The sequence below is a fragment of the Juglans regia genome, chromosome 8, assembly GCF_001411555.2.
Source record: "Juglans regia cultivar Chandler chromosome 8, Walnut 2.0, whole genome shotgun sequence".
NCBI classification, from domain to species: domain Eukaryota; kingdom Viridiplantae; phylum Streptophyta; class Magnoliopsida; order Fagales; family Juglandaceae; genus Juglans; species Juglans regia.
In genome coordinates this window covers 2,857,664-2,876,676 of record NC_049908.1, presented here as the reverse complement: position 1 = coordinate 2,876,676, position 19,013 = coordinate 2,857,664, and the positions used below count along the sequence as shown (strand labels likewise).

The following is a 19,013-nucleotide window of genomic DNA, read 5'->3' as shown; positions in this document are numbered from 1 at the left end:
TTATTATAATTTTTTTAAATTTTTATATAAAATAAAAAAAATAATTCAACTTTTTAAAAATTTAAAATAAAAATAATATTAAAAAAATAAATTTTAATAAATTTTAATTTTTAATTTTAATTTCAACTGATCTCATATGCAAAAAAATAAACTAGGCGTTAGAGTTTATGTTTAACCCTAAGGTTGATTTTAATCCGACTCCTATACTTTTGATGTAGTTTAATTATTTAATTGCTCTGTACCATCTGAGTCTTACGCGTCGGCAATCTTTATTCGATACAACTCAGAACAGAACCGTACGTACAAATACAACTCAGAAGGGCAGAGACCACCTAAAAAATGACGAAGACGATGGTGAGGATCACGAGTCACGAGCCTGCCATCTAACTAATTTCGTCGTCTTCCTATCTTTTCAGTGCCATAAATAAGAAGCTATTTAATTTACTCCAGCCTCTGGGTTCAGATCAATATACATCGCGAATGCAAGTTAAAATTAAGACTAATGTTAAATAAATAAATTTTATATAAATGTTTTATAAAAAGTGAGTTGTATTAATAAAAAATAATATTTTTTAAATAAGATCTACTTTTTTTTTTCAGCACTTATATAAAACTTATTTATTGAAACACTGTACAAAATAATACGACGGTAATGACCGAAAATCTCGTTGTGAAGACTGGTTTGGATAATGAGATATTTTTAAATATTTAATAAAAAAGATAATAGTTATAATTATGAGTGTATAAGTATTGTATAATTATTTAAAAAAATGAATAACATGAGATTTATATGTAAAAAAAATTAATTTTTTAATAATAGATCTTATTTTTTTTAAAACGATTGTATGATATTTACATATTTTACGACTGTATATCAAATTATCTATTTTATAAATAATTGTAAAAAAATAATAAAATAATAAAAATAATAATTAAATACCTCACTACCGCCTGAATCTACGTAAGGGTTTAGTCACCAAGAATTTAAAAGAAAAAGAGGTAAATATGAGATCATGTACTGGTACGTGTGTTCTGTAGTTTATCGCTTCGAGGTGGGCTGGGCTGTCTAAACGCACAGCCACAGCCACAGCCACAGCCACAGCCACAGGCTCCAATCCAGGATATGCACAAATCTTGTAAGATACGAAAACGGAAACCGTCTGACATTGCTTAGGAAAAAAACCTTTTTACTTTTTGAAGCACCCTTTTATAACATTTAAATATTCCCATGCCATTTCGTCACTTACCATCAAAATTACACACCTCGAGATTTAAAAAAAAAAAAAAAAAAAAAAAAAAACGAAATTGCCGAAATCATATATATACACGATCTTAATGTTATGGCAGAAACATCAGCTTTCTGCTAACTTTTAGATTAGATAGAATTAACAGTACTAATGAAGCAAGGAATGTGCATGTACAGAAAGTGGATATATGCTGAAATTAGAGAGCTGGGCACACAGCTTAATGTGCAAAAACAATCCACGAATGCACTCTACAATCCAATCCCGGCCCATCGTATATATATAGGGATGGTTAAAGGAAATCTCTAAAAAGATGACCAGAGAAAGAGACGGATCAGTGTTACAATTGCTAGTATCTTATTTACCAAATTGAGAATGGTGAAAAAGTTCAATCAAGGATTGAAGATGAAGTCCCCGCACTTGCACTTCCAGCACATAGGCTTGTAGTTAGAGACCCCATCTCTGGAGTATGCAATTGTGGGGGTCGCAACAGCAGCAGCAGAGAAATGGTTTGTCCTGGGTGTTTTTTGCAGTACTCTTGGGACGATCGGGACCTGAACTGCTTCGCAGTGCTCACAGTTGCTGCACCTCCTCTCGCAACTTGGTGGCCTGGACCCTATCTGAGTTCTCACCATCCTTACTACTTTCTTCTCTTCTATCCTTTCCTGCTCATGATTATATGAATTCAATTTCAACATTTCAATACAAACACCGTGGAATATGATCAGATAGAGCAAGCTATGAAAATGTTGAATGTTACTTACTTGAGCAGCCTTAACTAACTCTGGAATGCCTCTTCCTGTAATATCTCATAAAAGTTAGGACAGCCCAAGTCAGAAATGAAAAGAAATATCATGTCTTTCTATGAGTAGTAGTGTTTGTTACCTTCAGCCATGAATCTCACTTTGGTCGAGCTTGAAACCAAAAGCACAAAGAGCAAAGAAGTTATGAGTAGATGTCTATATCTGTGCCAACAAACGCAATTTTCAGAGCTGTCCATGTTTTTTTTTTTTCACGGTGAGAGGGAGAAGTTCTTTTGAAGGTAACACTAAAACCCTAAGAGGAAAACAATGGGAAGGGGAATAGTAAATAGGAGTAGATCGAGAGAGCGAGAGGCCTGAATGCTGGCAGTTTAGAAGGAAATGAAACCGAAATTCTGAAAAGTGTCCAGGAGAAGGTTCAGAGAGTGAATGCTACCTCCATAATGCAAATAAGATTGCTCCCCATTTATATTTTCCCTATCAGTGGTGGAGGCGGAAGGCAACAAAGAGTGGTACAAATCTACAATAAAGCTTAAAAGAGAGATAAATTAGGACCCCAGCCGAAAACGGAAGGACCTCGACCTCGTTTCATGAGCCACCAGAAGACAAAGTGTAGTACCATATATATATATATATATATATATATATCATGTTTATAACTGGAAGTAGCAGAAAAAGAGGGATGGCAACACATTAGCAACCATAAGCTGGTATCGATGCCGAAAGCTAGAGGTGCATTCTGTCATGATGGATGCAGAAACAGCATCAAGAAAGAACTACACACCTCCTATATATATATATATATATATATATACCTGCAAATTGATAGAGATCGGTTCCCGGCCCACAAAGGACATCCGTTATATATTAGAAGTGGTACGTGGGGACTCTTGGGTTTTCGTTTTCCTTCCATATTTACCTCGGATTTTCCCCCATGATTTCGCGTTTTCCTTTCTGGAGATCTGAGCAATTCCATTTCGACACGCTAAAGTCGACCTCGCCTAGCTTCTTTCTTATCTTCCGAAAGAGTATGGTAAATAATATTTCCCAAAGAAGATACTGTATTTTACGGAACGTATCTAGAGAATAGACACAAGGGACTGCGTTATAAGTTCCGTGAGAAGCAAACGTCTTTCTGAAGGAATATGCATGGCGGGTTGGGGGCGAATTTGGCTGCAAATTCACGCACTGTACCGGGGAGAATAACGTTTGATCTTTATACATTCTGTACTTTATTGAAATTAATTGCCGTCAGTAGCCTGTTTCAGTACACTGCATCGTTCATCCTGTGCGTAGCGACTACGATTCTATGACATGCAATAAAAACAGTTGGCCTCAAGACTTCGGAGTTCAGGCCACCAAGTGGATATATAATAAATGATTTTAGCAGAATATAATTCAAACGATCCCACGTGTCATTTTCTAAATAATATTTATAATTATCCTAAGAAAAATGCTACATGTCCCGCTGGGGCTCCCGCTGGGCATCTAACATTTTTTTATTTATTTATTTTAGTTTTTTTAATATAAATATTATTAATAATTTTAAATATTTTAAAAAATAAAATAAAAATTATAATATTATTAAAAAATATTTTTTTAATCAAGAAATAGAATAAAAATAATATTTATTTTACTTCGTGATTAATGAAGTATTTTTTAATAATTTTTTTTTACTTTCTGATTAAGAAAGTGTTTTTTAATGATATTTTAAATTTATTTTATTTTTTAAAAGTGTAAAAAAAATCTATATAAAAAATAAATTAAAAAAATACACATAAAAAAGTACATATTAAGCCCAACAGGAACCCCAGCGAAGCTGTAGCATGTCCATTTTAAATATTTAAAAAAATCATAATATTATTAAAAATACTTTCTTAATCATGAAGTAAAATAAAAAATTATAAAAAAATATTTTTTATTTTACTTCGTAATTAAGAAAATATATATTTTTTTACTTTCTGATTAAAAAAATATTTTCTTAATAATATTTTAAATTTATTATTTTTTTAAAATATTAAAAAAATTAAAAAATCTATATAAAAAATTATTTAAATAAAAAATATATAAAATAATCCTACAGCCCCAGCGGGAGCCCCCAGCGGGGGCTGTAGCATCACCCTTATCCTAAAGCCTGGTGCGTAGGACTAGTGGCCAGATGATAAATGCAGAACTTTATTAAGAAACTTACGTAGGAAAGAAAAAATTGACACAATTTTTATTATTTATATAATTTTTATATATTATATAATTTTTATTTTATTAAATATTTCATATATATAAATAATGAATAGAAAAATTAAATTATTTCAAAAAAAATAAACTCAAAAAAATCTTTAAAAAATAAGATTAAAATTTTAAAAAATATAACATATAAAGATTAGAGAGGTTGAATACCATTACAAAATTAATCACGCAACAACAAATTAAAAAACTCATTTACCATATTAATTCATCAAGTACCCAATTTCAATTTCACTAATAATAATAATATTTTACCGTCTGAAACTTACCACTCAAATGAATAGATTTTTAATCGTTCTTTTAGTCACGTTTGAACACAGTAAGTATTTTAACTAATTTTATTATTACATATTAATTTTTTTTTTACATAAAATATAATAAATAATTTAATTTTTTTATATTTATAATAATATTAAAAAATAATATTCTAATAATAATTTATTCAATCTTCAATTTTTATTTTAATTTATTTCATTTCAACTTATTATTTAAATAATAACTTAATTTAATTATATTTTTTATATTTTTTTAATAAACCACGCGGTAACACGTGGTTTTGCCACATCACGAGAGTATCTAAGCATGCAATAAGTTACCCAATAGCAATGCTCATCTCATTAATCGCACAGAGTACTTTCTCACCCTTCATACGATGCAAGTTGGTGAAATTAACCAGATCAGCAGTACTAGTCGCACCTGCAGCTAGCTAGCTACATGTTTATATGCTAATTAATCCTTATGAATTTAATTGAAATATTTGTTTTCATGTAATTTATCAACATGACAATAATTCGTAACATAAATTTGAATTTAAATGAATGGATCAGCTGCAGTGAGTGAGAGTACATTTGAGTTTCTTTGCATTGTATAATCGAAGTTTTTAGAATACATGCATGATGATGTAGGATCTGTAAAACCGATCGAGAATAAGCATGCATGCAAGGGATAAATGAACCACGTCCTGTTTGTGCCTGGCCCCTTGATCCCAATCAGCTTGCCTTTGAATTTCCATCTATTCCAAATATATATATATATATATATATATATATATATATATAATATGCATGGATCTCCAGAACCATCACTCATTCACTCTCCATTTTGCATCTGGCTTTGCAAAATTTATATATTAATGGTCATCCTCTTAAGAAGACATGAGGACCATCCTTGCTCTAATTTAACTTTTTAGATTTTTTTTTTGGTTAGAAAATTTGTACCTTCAATAAATAGCTTTATGCCAAAAAATCTCAGAAATAATTTTTATCTTCAAGGGTTTATTTTATGACAAATATTAAAAATCAAAATAATGTTCACGAAATTAAGAAAATAACCTCTCGAAAGAAAATTATTTATTTTCAATGGTTCCTACAACCCTTTCAAATTCCAATAAAAACATCTTTAAAACACTTTCTCAATTTATTTTTAATAGTACCGACAATTTCACAAAATCGTGAAAAAATCAAATTTCAAGTGTTTTTTTCAAAACTTTTATTTTTTGTTTTAAAATTTCTTGAAATTTCATCTACAAACTTTGATTTTTACTTTATTAGTAGTTATGTTGCTTCGAAATTTTTAATTGAGAAATAATATTTGTAATTTTATGATGTATAAATTTTGTATATTTCTTTTAAAAAAATATGAAAATTTAAAACTCATAAAAAATTATTTTTTTAATAATAAATTCTAAATTTATTTTTAAAAAAATGTGCCAAATTTATCCCTAGTCATGTTATGTCGACTCTTGTCAGTCGGTTGGCTCAAGTGTTTTTTTCTCTTTTAATATAAGAGAAATGATAATTAAAATCGTAATTATACAAACACTACATAATTATTTTAGAAAAAAATACGAGACTTATATAAAAAAAATTAATTTTTTTAATAGTAGACTCTATTTTTTTTTAAAGTGGTTGTACGACACTTACTTACTCTACGACTGTATATAATATTACTCTATTTTAATTTTTTTATTAATTTATTAATTTTAATTTTACTTTTATTTATAATTTATATACCATATATTTAATAAAAAAAATTAACTTATAATACGTAATGCAAGAATACTAAGTAGAATTTTTCCTTAATTAATTAGCGGCGCCCAACAAAAAAATCTTCAGATATTTTGATCTATCGTGGGCCATGGGAAAGTAGGAGGAATGTTTGGGCTCTTTCTTCAACCATATATATAAATTGATTTTCAACTTGCAGTTGTAGATGAAGAACCGGTGGTCGAGAGTGACACCACCAACGCATCCACATTTTGTTGCACCCCTGTAGCATGATGAACTCCATCCAGAATTAATGGACCAAGTTTCTCCGCCATTTTTGTTTCGAGAAACACAATGGGTTTCGGTTTCAGGCTAAATCTCAAGTGGGGTTTTCCGATTCAGTCTCATTCCCCCTCCAATTCACCTTTCAGGATTTCTTCTTCTTACGGTGAGTCTATTGGATGTAAAGCTCATTTCATATTTGTTCTCCCAAAGGGGTGAAAAAATGAGCGAAAAACGCTTTCTTTTTGTCTAGCTTCCATCTCTGTCGTAATTAGTTTTTGAATGACACACACCCACATAAACACACTTCACATGGAGATTGTTTAGTTGTCTCTTCAAATTGGAAAGCATTGAATATTGGTGCTTAAATTTAGTTACATATTCGTCACTCTCTTATCTTGAAATCCATGTCTGAGCCCAACAAAGTACCAATAGCAGACTTATGCGCAGAGGTGGAACTTGCTAGGCGATCACTTAACTAGTTTTGATAGGGGTTGGATTTTAGAGTTTGCTCCTGGAAATGGATATTGGACTTGGTTTCTTACAGGAACTGCGGTAAAATCTCACGGGCTTTCGAATTTTCCGAAGTATGCTCTCAGCTCGCTACAGAACTCTAGGAGGATTTTAGACATCAAGCAACAGGGGAGATTGAGTTTCTTCATTCTAAAATATATTATTGTTCTCTTTTCCTGTTTTATTTGAGTACAAAAGAAGGGAAAAAAAGGTTCACTCATTTCCCACCACTTTTTGCTTGAAGTAGAAAGTGGGCTCTTTGAGAAGTTTAGCTCGCCCACTTCCATCAATATCTTTCTCGCTTTGATATTTACACATGGGAAGTATTTTCCCTCCTTAATCTTTTTCACTAGAGTTCTAGACACAATTTTCTTCAATCTGAACACACTGCTCATGGGTTTGGATTATGCATTTGCATTTGATTGTAAAAGTTTTGTGATACACTTCTTATTCTTGATTGGGAAATAATACAGTTAGAGGCAAGGAGGCTTCTTTCAACTCAACAAGGCAGTCTTTAATGTCGGTTATTTCAGATGAGAGTGATAAATTTTATAAAGATCCTCAGCAAGCATCCACTTCTTCTCTTGCAGTTCCACAATTCAAGGAGAATAATTTCTCAGAATTGGAAGACATGAAGGTTTGTCATTGTATCATGTTCTCATGGGCAAGCTGCATGGAATGATATCGCAAACGTATTTGTGGTGAATATAGAATATTTAACAAGTTGATGAAAAAGAAGTATGCATATAAACATACAAACCTACATACAAGCATAACTATGTCCGTGCAGACATACATACATACACAATGTAGACACATCATTACCATACCTTGTTTTTTTCCCTATTAGAAATCTTATTTTAGGTCTCATCTTTCAGGAAAACATTAGGAAGAGGACATTCAGCAATCTACATGACATAATTGAAGACGCCAAGGTGCCTGTTAAAGAGAACAAATTTACTTCCTCCACAAGCTTACAAGCATGCAAGGCAACGCATTTTAATTCTTTAATGGAAAATCTTCACATTTTAGAGGAAACTTTTGTTGATTCAGACGTGATAAGGTTGGAAAAGGATATTCTGCTGCAATTAGGAAGGCTTGGAGCTATAAACTTATTTTATACCTGTCTATCAAGGAGCCTTGAAATCTCAAATTTTTTGGATTTGGTGGACATACCTTCTCAGCATATTGGAGAGCACAAGATGAGAAGTGTCAAAGATGATCACATAGGTAAAAAAGTTGTTCGCTCAGGGAAAATGAAAGAAAGAAAATCAAGAACAAGAACATTGGAAAATGCTCCTCTGTCATTGCCCTCAAAAGTCAATCAGAAACATTTCGGGAAGCCTACTGTTTCATCTGTAAAAAGAGGATCCAGGTCTAGAATAAGAAGGCTTAAGATTGCTAGAAATGAAGCCGAGATGTCAAGGGGGGTTAAGGTAGCATTCATCTTCTTGGCACAATGTAAGTTTTCTGTTCATGCTTCAAACAGATGCCTAACATCTAATTCCTCATTATTGCAGGTGGTTGCAAACTTAGAGAGAATCAGGATAACTTTGGAAGCGGAAACTGGGCGAGTAGCTAGCTTGAGTTGTTGGGCAGAGGCAGCTGGACTTGATGAAAAGGTGTTGCAGCAGCACTTGCATTTTGGTTGGTGCTGTAGGGATGAGCTTATAAGGAGTACTCGCTCCTTAGTTCTATATCTTGCAAGAAATTACAGAGGTCTGGGAATAGCTTTGGAAGACTTGCTTCAGGTTTGCTAGACATGCCTTTTCTTTTATCCTGGATCACTATTTTTTTTTTTCATAATTTCTAAAAAACTTTTCATATCGATAATTGGTGTATATAGTGCTTGAGAACAAATAGTTTTAAGTGCGTGGAGTTAAAGATTTTTATGCTATCTTATAGGCTGGAAACTTGGGAGTCCTCCAAGGTGCTGAACGGTTTGACCATACCAGGGGCTACCGATTTTCAACCTATGTTCAGTACTGGATTAGGAAATCAATGTCAAGAATGGTAGCACAGCATGCTAGGGGAATCCAAATTCCAGTATGTTTCGTCTTTGCGATATTGGTTGGATGTAGAAATATCATCTTTGTGATATTTTGGCTTGGTACAAACGTTTTCCTTTCTGTTTTCCTTTACAGTATACGTTGAGCAGGGCAATAAATCTAATAGTAAAAGCTCGAAAAGACCTTAACAGAACCCACGGGAAATACCCAGGTGATGATGATATTTCGAAGTACACAGGTCTTTCTTTGGCCAAAATCAGATCGGCTGGAAAATGTTTAAGAGTTATTGGTTCAATTGATCAGAAGATAGGGGATCACAACAATCTACAATACAGGGTATGACTAGAATCTATACTCTCTATTTTGCATATGCAGATTCATCTTATCCATATTGTCATCTTATCCATATTGTCAAGTAAAAGTCTTGTTTGTAAATTAGTATTTTTGTAACACACTTTGTTTTGAGCTTTGGTCACTAATTACTTATGAGGTTGGACAACTTTCGCGTTGTGCAAAAAATCAGATGTTGGAAATTTGCTGGAACCCTTGGGAACAGAAAGATCACGTTAAGGCTCCCATACCTTCAAAAACTAACAGACTAGTGTGATGATCCAGTTGTATATTTGACACATCTTCTTTTAACAGGACTATAACTCTGACTAATTAACAATAACGAACAGACTCCCTTCAAATAGTGACAAACCTCTAGGATGAGCATTGCGAATAGATGCATGAGAATTACCTTGAGGCTTGTGAACTGACTTGGCCTGACTCACATCCACGGTCTCTCACTCCTCAAATTACTTGCTAGACAAGCTTTCATTGGGCCTTCTTTTTGTTATAATTCTATTTGGTGTGTAATGATTCATAGGATGGGTCATCATGGTTGTAGCCAAGGATTCAATCCTTGGCAATGCATGAAAAACATCCTTCTTGTCATGTATGCAGGCCGGCTCGTCACTCCATGTGTGCACTGTTCTCTGGTGTCTTTCTCTGTTGTATATTGGACTCTACTCACTGGCAGATTCCCTTATTCACAATTATATCAAATTAAAATTGTTTTGACTATCTTGCAGGAAGTTTTGCCTGACTTGTCAATAAGAAGTCCTGAAGAAACTGTCACGAGGCAGCACATGAGGAAAGAAATTCACAATCTTTTAAAAAGCTTGGATTCAAGAGAGAGGCAAGTTTTGTTCCTAAGGTATGGACTCGAGGACTGCCAGCCCAAGTCACTTGAGGAGACAGGGAGGCTTCTCCACGTCTCTAAGGAGTGGATACGTAAGATTGAAAGGAAAGCTCTTGCTCGCCTAAGAAATGAAGAAATTCGTAGAAGTTTAAGCCATTATTTGGAAAACTAGTTTCAGCTTGACTTGCGAAGCTCCAATGTTGTTTGCTTTTGATTGCATGGGGCAGATTTAAGCCCCATTTAAATTGAGAGATGAGATGAGATAAGATAGTTTATGAATAATAATGAGATTTGTGAGTTGAAATTTATAAATGGTAGTGAGATGAGTTGAGATGAATCTCTCAATCCAAACTGACTTAGTTTCGACTTTCTTGGTCTGAATGAATTGTCATAAAAACCAGACTGAGATGTAGTCCTAAGGAGATGTGAACGGACGCAAAAAACATGAGCTGCCCTGGGGATTTCCGAAGTCCCAACCACGATCGGGTCTTGACGATTACATATTTTTTTTATTTGCCATTATTCCATTCCTTTTTCTTTTTGTATTTTTAAAAGGAAATAAAAATTATATTTACAAGTTTTTTATTGACCCATCGAGTACACAACTTATGTGAAGGTTTTCCACATCAATTAACTTAAAAAAAATAGGGTTAGAGGCCAAATTGGCCTTTGGATTTTCACTTGTTTGCAAAAACATTCATTTGAATTCAGATATGAGTCGAGATGGTTTGTAAATAGTAAAATAAAATATTAATTTTTAATATTATTATTGTTTTGAAATTTAAAAAAGTTGTAATGATGAGATAAGTTTCCAATACAAACCTATTTACAATTTTAGCATTTTGATCCTAAAGTTGATTCAGCGTGCATGGTGGTCATGGACACGGTTGAAAGTGAATTTTTCTGGCTGGACTTGTTTCATGTAAGTTCTTGCAGTACCTACTCATCAATTGGCATTTAGTTCCTTTGATGTAGAATTACAGCAGGAGCAGATAATATATACGTCTGAAAGGACAACTTCGTATGATTTATGGAGTCCGAGGCCAAAATGGCACACATTAGAACCAAAAATAGAATGGGCTCACTTTCAAAAATACAAAACTATTAAGAGGAAAAGGACGTGAGTGCTTTCCGTCGGCTGCATAACTTGCGAATTACAATATAGAAGAAACAGGTTGCCTAAAAAATGTCACTCCTTGTTCAAGACTTTGGGAACTTTGATATATTGTTCCTCAAAGCTTGGAACAGCCGCAATCATGGCCTCCCTGTTGAGGGCAAAATGAATAATTTAAATGTATCCCAAATTTGCCAGCCAAATCCTGAATTGCAGGGTAGAGAAGAAACCATCTCACCTATTCTCAAATGTTTCAGGGACATCATCACGCAAGTTGCTGCCTTCGGTATCTGTAGATAGAGTGAATAAATTAAAAGCACATTGCACCTCACCCCACTCGCCCAACCCTTAAGATTTTGGACAAAATTTGACAGCAAAATATATTATTATGTGATCAAGATGTATGAGCAGGATTCACCATAAAAGAGCAGGATTTGAGATTTTTCTGCGAGAGTAAAGAGGAAAGTCATTGACTACTGCAGCTGTCATCATGGTACAACATCTTGATCTTCTTCACCATGTTACATGTGTAATCTAATGAAACTGAGTTGACACTAGGATAGATGGTTGTTTTCCATTGGGTGAAAAAGCACATTGAGGAGAAATGGCAGTGGAGTCAAGGGTTTTTTTTTTGTGATAACAGATCCAGCTACGGACTCCTAATGTCTATCCTACAAATAAAAACCTCAAAGATGTGCCAGACCATTATCTCATTGTGAATGCAACCACTGCCTAGTTTTGCTATAAAGAGATATGAGACTTGAGTGGTTTTCACGGACCTGCTCTGATGGCGGGCTCAACACTATGAAGATCAACATCTTGAAGTTGTCCAAACCTGCCAGGTCCAACTATTAATTATCATAATGATAGTGATGAGGTAATTCAAAAGAACATTAAAACTAGGAGAAATAAATTAAAATATCACTAATAATCTGAACTATTTTGTGATGTAGGATGTAGTGAGTCACAACCCAACATCTTCATATAAGCATGGCTTTCAATGTATACAATAGACCAAAATCTTGATGATAAAATGCTATTGAAGTGAGGAGACTTTCAATTTGAACTTAACATTCCTTTCTAAACCAGCATATGGATGAAAAGGGCCAGCCATAAACAACTACATTTCTAATTCTGCTTAAGAAAGCACCAGAATCCTCAATTCTGCTCAGCCAACTACATTTCTAATTCTACATTTCTAATTTCTATTTCTAATTCTGCTTAGGGCAGGTTTGGTACTCAAGACAAGACACAAAATTTTCATCTCATCTCATCTCATCATTACACATTTTTCAAATCCCCATACAAAATATAATAAACAATTCAACTTTTTCAAATCTCAATACACATTTTTCAAATCCCAAAACAATAATAATATTAAAACATAATATTTTAAACTTCAAAACAAAACACAAAATTCTCATCTCACCCCCCAAACCTGCCCAAGTGCTTAACCCTTCCAAATATTGAGGTCACCTTCATCAAATTATATGCATCTTATTTGCATTCCTATAGTGTCATCACCAAATTCTATGCACGGATGACCGAATGTGATGATTTGTGAAGGATATATTTCGATACACACTGTTAAAATATACATTAAATAATAAAATATACCTCTTGCCATCAGATTAAACTTTTGGGACAAGTGGTTATTACACATGATATTAGAGCAAAAGTCCTGAGTTTTAAACCCTGACTCTATACTCTAATTCATTTAATTAAATATTCCACGTGTTGAGCTCAATTCCTTGAGGAGAATCTGGCCACAGGTGAGGAATAGTGTTAAGATATAAATTAAATAATAAAATCAACCTCTTTCCGTCAGCTTAAGCTTTTGGGACAAGTGGTGATTTCACACGCACGTGGATATATGATTTCCACCGTTTCCATTCATAACTGAATACACAGCTCATCCTTCAAAGTTTAATGATATTAGATAGAAAACTCACTCTCTTTTTTTCCTAAGTGAGATAGAGAGCTAACCAAAAATTAACAACAAGATTCAAAAACTAAAGAGTGTCTAATTTAAGCGAAATAAATTGAAGAAAGAGACATCTGCAGAATTTCTAGTTTAAAACCTGTCTAGAAAGAGAAAGCGAAAGAGAGCGCGACGCAAGCATACCAATCTATGACTTGTCGGATCTTTGGTGCAAACTCTTCAACCTGCAATAAAGAACGAACGGGCGAACAAAAGAGAAAAAAAAAAGAAATTACTTTGAAAGCATAGAATACAATTAAAACTTAAAAGTGTGGCAACGACCCAGCCAAATGGATGTTAAATTGTATACCTCATTCTGGGTGAGAGAGATTCGAGCAGTCTCAGCCAAACGAGGCACATCTGGAGGTTCAAGAGAGGATCGAATTGAGGCTGTGGAGCAGCTTCGGACCCCATTGTTGTTTCTGCATGTGATAAGAACTGATTTGGAGAAGCAGAGGCCGAAGCTGTTGCTGCTGATTTTGCGGCTGAAGTTGAAGACCTGGGTCTTCTGTATAGAAGCCGAAGCTGTTGCTGCTACTGCTCTCCCCATAAGCAAGGCTCTGCAGCTCCCCATTCCCATTCTCATTCCCAATCTCAAATTCTCAATCCCATCCTATTTTTTTCTGCGATTGTATTTTGTAACTCCTGATCACTTTCACCATACGCCGTCGCTTTATTTCCATAAAACGACTTGTAGTTTTCAGTCTTCTCATTTTGTCCTCACAATACACGACTCACAACGTTTGGGCTTTCATCCAGATTCCAAACCCAGTGTATATATAACACATTTTTTTATCTTGTTTATATTTTTTTTATAGAGAAATACTTTAATCATAAATAAATTATATAAAAGTAATTTAAAAAATTTACGTAATTTGATATGATTCGTTATATTATAAAATTACTTTTAATGTAAAGCAGATCTAACTTATTAAATGAAGTTACGTTAATTTATGAATTTTTTTTATATAATTTTTTTATAGATATAGCCGTACTCTTTTTTATATTTTTTTATATAAAATATGACATTTTTTTTTTCTATCATTCACCTTTATTTTTTAATAAAAAATAAAAAATTAATAAATTATATCGATGGGCCGAAAATGAAATGTAAAGTATGATGTGAAGAATGTCATTCTAGAAAAATAATTTTAATTGAAAGTTTTACAATTACGCCAAAGATGAGATGACGACATAATTTAATAATCTTTGTATCAATGTGATCATGTAGCATCCCACAACCACTTAAAATAAGTACACACGCGTTATATTTTTTTTATATCAATACAAGATGTCGTATAATTATTAAAAATTTATAGTTATATAAATAAAGCATGTGTTAGATACTACTGTGAATGAAAATATCACCTCCTGCGTAATCCCAAATTAGCTGCTAATTAACTACCAACAAAACTCATAATGCACGACAAAATGCTATGAGAAAACACAGATCTTAATTACTATTATTATTATTAGAGTAATATTACTGTATCTTTCATTTATATCACTAACTTTGTTCTCAAGACGCACGTGACTTATTAAAATATATATATGTATATTTAAAATAAAATGGTGCTAAAAATAAAAAGAGAAAAAAGATTTTAAAATTCTTTTTACTATGTTATATTTGAGAAATATTATGCATTAATTACTATTCACTCCTACACTTATAACTTTTTCATAAAATATGAGGTATTTTTTATAGGATATCAGATGTGAAATAGTAAATAGTAACTGATGAAAATAAATTTTTATAAAGTGCGTATTAGTATTTCTTGTACTTTTATAATAAAAATTTTATTTATCATTTTTATATATCACATATTATATTTATTTATTTTATAAAATATATAATTTATGGATAAGAAATAAGAAATTTTAATTAGTTTATAAATAAAAATAAAAATAAATATGAAGATGAATAGAAAAATTCTTTTATAATTGTTCTTTCTTCCCGAGGATCAAGTCAGACGCTCCTACTCCGCACGAAACGGAACACAGCAAAATTGCAAAATGCCAAATTCTTTTTTCAAAAAAGAACTTGAGCGGGACTGGACCACGTGGCGTTCCCTAAGAACTCGACCGTTGTAATGTTCTTATTCAAGAATCCCATCCCCCCCTCCTCCCTCTCCTTGTTCGCCATCGTCCTCTCCATCAATCTCTCTCTCTCTCTCTCTCTCTCTCTCTCTCTCTCTCTCTGTGACTCTCTGGGTAGTCTGTCCCTCCCATGGCGATCGCTGCAGAGACCCAAACACAAGATAAGGTACATTGATTATAAAATGCTTCAAGTTATGCCTTAGGTTTTTCTTGATTTCTCAGATCTGAAATATTAGGGATTCTTTCTATCTTTTTTTTCCCCTCATCTTGAGCTTCTCTTCGTTTGGGGGCCGGTTCCAATCAATCAATAAAATTGGAGCACGCCGGTTTTTAGACTATTCGGGTTTAGGTTTGCAGACTCGAGGTTCTGGGATGTTGGTCTTAAACTGCTAGTTTGCAGGAGCTTTCATTACATATGGTCTACTGTGTTTCTGCTATAATATATGCTATTTCTCTGCACTATTTTCCCAATTTGCGTTTTCTAGCGAACTTAGTTCTTACATTTCTTTGTATAGGCTTCTTCAGATGTTTCCGGAGTGGAGAAAAGAAGATGGGCGCTTAATGACTTTGACATCGGAAAACCTCTCGGACGTGGAAAGTTTGGTCATGTCTATTTGGCAAGAGAAAAGCGAGTTAGTTTTCACGTGCTCTGACCCTTCTTCAGTTTTTCCAACTGCTTCTTCAATAATCATGCTTTAAGTACGTGATCCATTGCCTGTGAAATTTTGGATATTTTCAAGTTGATATTGGGTTTTAGTAGTCAAGGGTTTTGGTTCTATCTAGTCAGAACACACTTAAGGTTCGAGTCCTTTCGTGGTGTTGCCTATGAATTACGAAATTCAGAGAATTGAAGTGCATATGACCTTTTATTGAGTTTTTAGACTTCCCCAAGTGATTCCAGCGGTTGAATGGGTATTTGACTCCTTTGTCTTCGAGATTTCAAATCTGAATTTATAAAGTGTCCAGCAAAACTCAAAGTATATCATTATGCCGGGACATGGAAGATATGTTTGATCATAGTAAAGGTTCATATATTTTCTAGTGTAATATCTACATCATCCTTTTTTGTATGAATGCTTAAACATTTTATCGACAAAAAAAAAAAATCAGTACAAAACACTCCAACTTTTCAGCTGGACCTCAGCTTCTGAAACATCTAAAAGCGACTTAAAACCAAAGCAGCCAACTGATCCCAACAAAATATACTTTGACAGGTGAGACTAACCAGCTCATAATCCAACCATTTAGAGAGGATAGATTCTAATAACCCCTTATGGCAACAAATATCCATGTTCTCAGCAGATTTCTTAAATCTTCCTCTTGCAACAACCCGAGCTTTAACTTCCCAAGAGATTATAATCCGCAGAATTGGAAACATCGTCCTTTTGACAATTCTTGGTTTAGATTATGAAACCTAATGGGTCTCATGTAATTTCTTGAACAGAGCAATCATATTGTAGCACTGAAAGTCCTCTTTAAGAGCCAGCTGCAACAGTCTCAGGTTGAGCATCAGCTTCGCCGAGAAGTTGAAATACAAAGTCACCTGAGACATCCCAATATTTTACGGCTCTATGGATACTTCTATGATCAGGTAAATAGTGATCTTTTGCTACTGAGTCATATATGAAGGCATGAAGTGGGGAATTATGCCGTGATTAACCATCTATTATTTCGATGTGATTACGGCAGAAAAGAGTTTACTTGATATTAGAATATGCAGCCAAAGGTGAACTTTACAAGGAACTACAGAAGTGCAAATACTTCAGTGAAAGACGTGCTGCCACTGTAAGTTCTATACTTCTATATATTCCAGGCTCTTAATTTACATCTTCCGTTCCCTTCCTCCCTCACGCCCCTCCTTCCCAAATCAATACATTTCATACCTTAAGAAAATATTGGGCGGGGGACTTCATGCCTTTTCAGCTCATGTTTCTATGCAAAACTGATCACAAGTTTTATGTGTGCATACGGCCCATGGGACAGTATGTTGCATCATTAGCCCGTGCCCTCATATATTGTCATGGAAAGCATGTGATACACAGAGATATTAAGCCTGAGAACCTTTTAATTGGGGCAGAGGTAATGACCAATATCTATCTGTTTCTTGGTCCTTTGACTTACAGGGGATGTGCCTTGTATTTATGATGTCATTGTGGGTTCTCTTTGTCAGGGTGAACTTAAAATTGCAGATTTTGGGTGGTCAGTGCATACATTCAATCGTAGGCGAACCATGTGTGGTACGCTGGATTACCTCCCCCCTGAGATGGGTATGTATTAATGGATAAGAATGCTCCTATGGAGTTGCTTCATTGATTTCCAATTTCCATTCCATCATATGTTGGGTTTCATCTCTTTGAATCAGTTGTGGGTCAACTGGATTTTTTTGGTGAAAATTTTAATTTTTTATGTCACAGAAAATACGTGTTGAGAATTACTGGACATAACTAAATGACATGGAACTTATTTATTTTTTATGCGTCTTGGCGATTCCTTAACAGTGGAGAGTGTAGAGCATGACGCAAGTGTGGATATTTGGAGCCTTGGTGTCCTTTGCTATGAGTTCCTCTATGGGGTCCCTCCTTTTGAGGCCAAGGAACACTCGGATACATATAGAAGGTAAGCATACATAACCTGCAGAATGTATTGACATGATCAGCATTAGTATTTTTTAGATGTTCCACCACCCTACTTTTTAAAATGCTTTCTGTTCAAAGATGCATGGAATGATTAAACATTTATAAAGAATCGTTCACAGGACCTCGTCATAAAGAATAGTTTATTTTTCTATATTAAAAAATCATAAAGAATTGTTGATTTTTTTCCTAAGAGATTCGTTTCTCTTGTAATGCTAATTTTTTTTTAGTGGGGATTTTCTCCACTTCCAAAGATGCAAGGTTCTCTCGTAAGTGATCAACATTTAGTGCAGGCACAAAAAACTTAATGAAGTGTACTTAGCATTAAATTTAAAGCATATGTATTCTTAGCAAAAGGAAAAAGTTATATCATATATATGATTGGATTTTCATACTGCTTTCAGGATTGTGCAAGTAGATCTCAAGTTCCCTCCTAAACCATTTGTCTCTTCTGCCGCTAAGGACCTCATCAGTCAGGTTCCACCTTTTTGCTTGCACTTGTTTTACGTTGGAGACAATATTCTTTAAAAAACAACGATCATTTTATAGTTTCATTTTAACAGATGCTCGTCAAGGATTCTTCTCAGCGCCTGCTGCTACACAAGCTTCTTGAACATCCATGGATTGTTCAGAACGCTGAGCCTTCTGGTGTATATAGGTTTTAAGTTCCTTGTCCAAGATGTTGGTATTGACATTGTAGCAGATTCTTTGGAGTTGCAGAACTTGTGAATCAGCATTCGTCATTCTTGACTAACACTTCATAATATGAATTTGTTTAGCATATATGGTTCTTCGAAGATTATTTTATTTGAATCCTCCCCATGCCAAGTTCGATGCAGTTGTGTCTCAGCTCTGTAGGCAAAAATATAATAAAGAAAATCGAAATTTTCAAGTTTATTTGTCGACTGAATTTGTTTGTTTTTCGAGTTTGTACTGTTTTCCTGTATAATGAAATTATGGACTG

At 33.8% G+C, this 19,013-nt stretch overlaps 4 protein-coding genes across 4 annotated transcripts; 2 read left to right on the top strand and 2 right to left on the bottom strand.

Moving 5' to 3' along the window:
* Positions 1 to 1,412: 1,412 nt before the first annotated feature.
* Positions 1,413 to 2,409, bottom strand: LOC109003744 (EPIDERMAL PATTERNING FACTOR-like protein 2). Its single transcript, XM_018982022.2, has 3 exons — positions 2,130 to 2,409; positions 2,009 to 2,043; positions 1,413 to 1,909 (listed from the first exon to the last, which is right to left on the bottom strand). Exons 1-3 carry the CDS (start codon positions 2,242 to 2,244, stop codon positions 1,637 to 1,639), a joined length of 423 nt encoding a protein of 140 aa, XP_018837567.1. The 5' UTR covers positions 2,245 to 2,409; the 3' UTR covers positions 1,413 to 1,636.
* A 4,059-nt stretch (positions 2,410 to 6,468) lies between these two features.
* On the top strand, positions 6,469 to 10,560 carry LOC109003741 (RNA polymerase sigma factor sigC-like). Its single transcript, XM_018982016.2, has 7 exons — positions 6,469 to 6,682; positions 7,503 to 7,666; positions 7,908 to 8,465; positions 8,550 to 8,780; positions 8,935 to 9,075; positions 9,174 to 9,374; positions 10,115 to 10,560. Exons 1-7 carry the CDS (start codon positions 6,589 to 6,591, stop codon positions 10,394 to 10,396), a joined length of 1,671 nt encoding a protein of 556 aa, XP_018837561.2. The 5' UTR covers positions 6,469 to 6,588; the 3' UTR covers positions 10,397 to 10,560.
* A 636-nt stretch (positions 10,561 to 11,196) lies between these two features.
* Positions 11,197 to 13,941, bottom strand: LOC109003743 (glutamyl-tRNA(Gln) amidotransferase subunit C, chloroplastic/mitochondrial). The gene is made up of 5 exons (XM_018982021.2): positions 13,630 to 13,941; positions 13,464 to 13,504; positions 12,118 to 12,173; positions 11,577 to 11,628; positions 11,197 to 11,489 (listed from the first exon to the last, which is right to left on the bottom strand). The coding sequence occupies exons 1-5, from the start codon at positions 13,903 to 13,905 to the stop codon at positions 11,414 to 11,416; spliced, it is 501 nt and encodes a 166-aa protein (XP_018837566.1). The 5' UTR covers positions 13,906 to 13,941; the 3' UTR covers positions 11,197 to 11,413.
* A 1,507-nt stretch (positions 13,942 to 15,448) lies between these two features.
* LOC109003739 (serine/threonine-protein kinase Aurora-1-like) lies at positions 15,449 to 18,946 on the top strand. Its single transcript, XM_018982014.2, has 9 exons — positions 15,449 to 15,582; positions 15,932 to 16,048; positions 16,861 to 17,007; positions 17,106 to 17,201; positions 17,400 to 17,495; positions 17,587 to 17,683; positions 17,915 to 18,032; positions 18,454 to 18,526; positions 18,613 to 18,946. Exons 1-9 carry the CDS (start codon positions 15,547 to 15,549, stop codon positions 18,712 to 18,714), a joined length of 882 nt encoding a protein of 293 aa, XP_018837559.1. The 5' UTR covers positions 15,449 to 15,546; the 3' UTR covers positions 18,715 to 18,946.
* Positions 18,947 to 19,013: the final 67 nt, after the last annotated feature.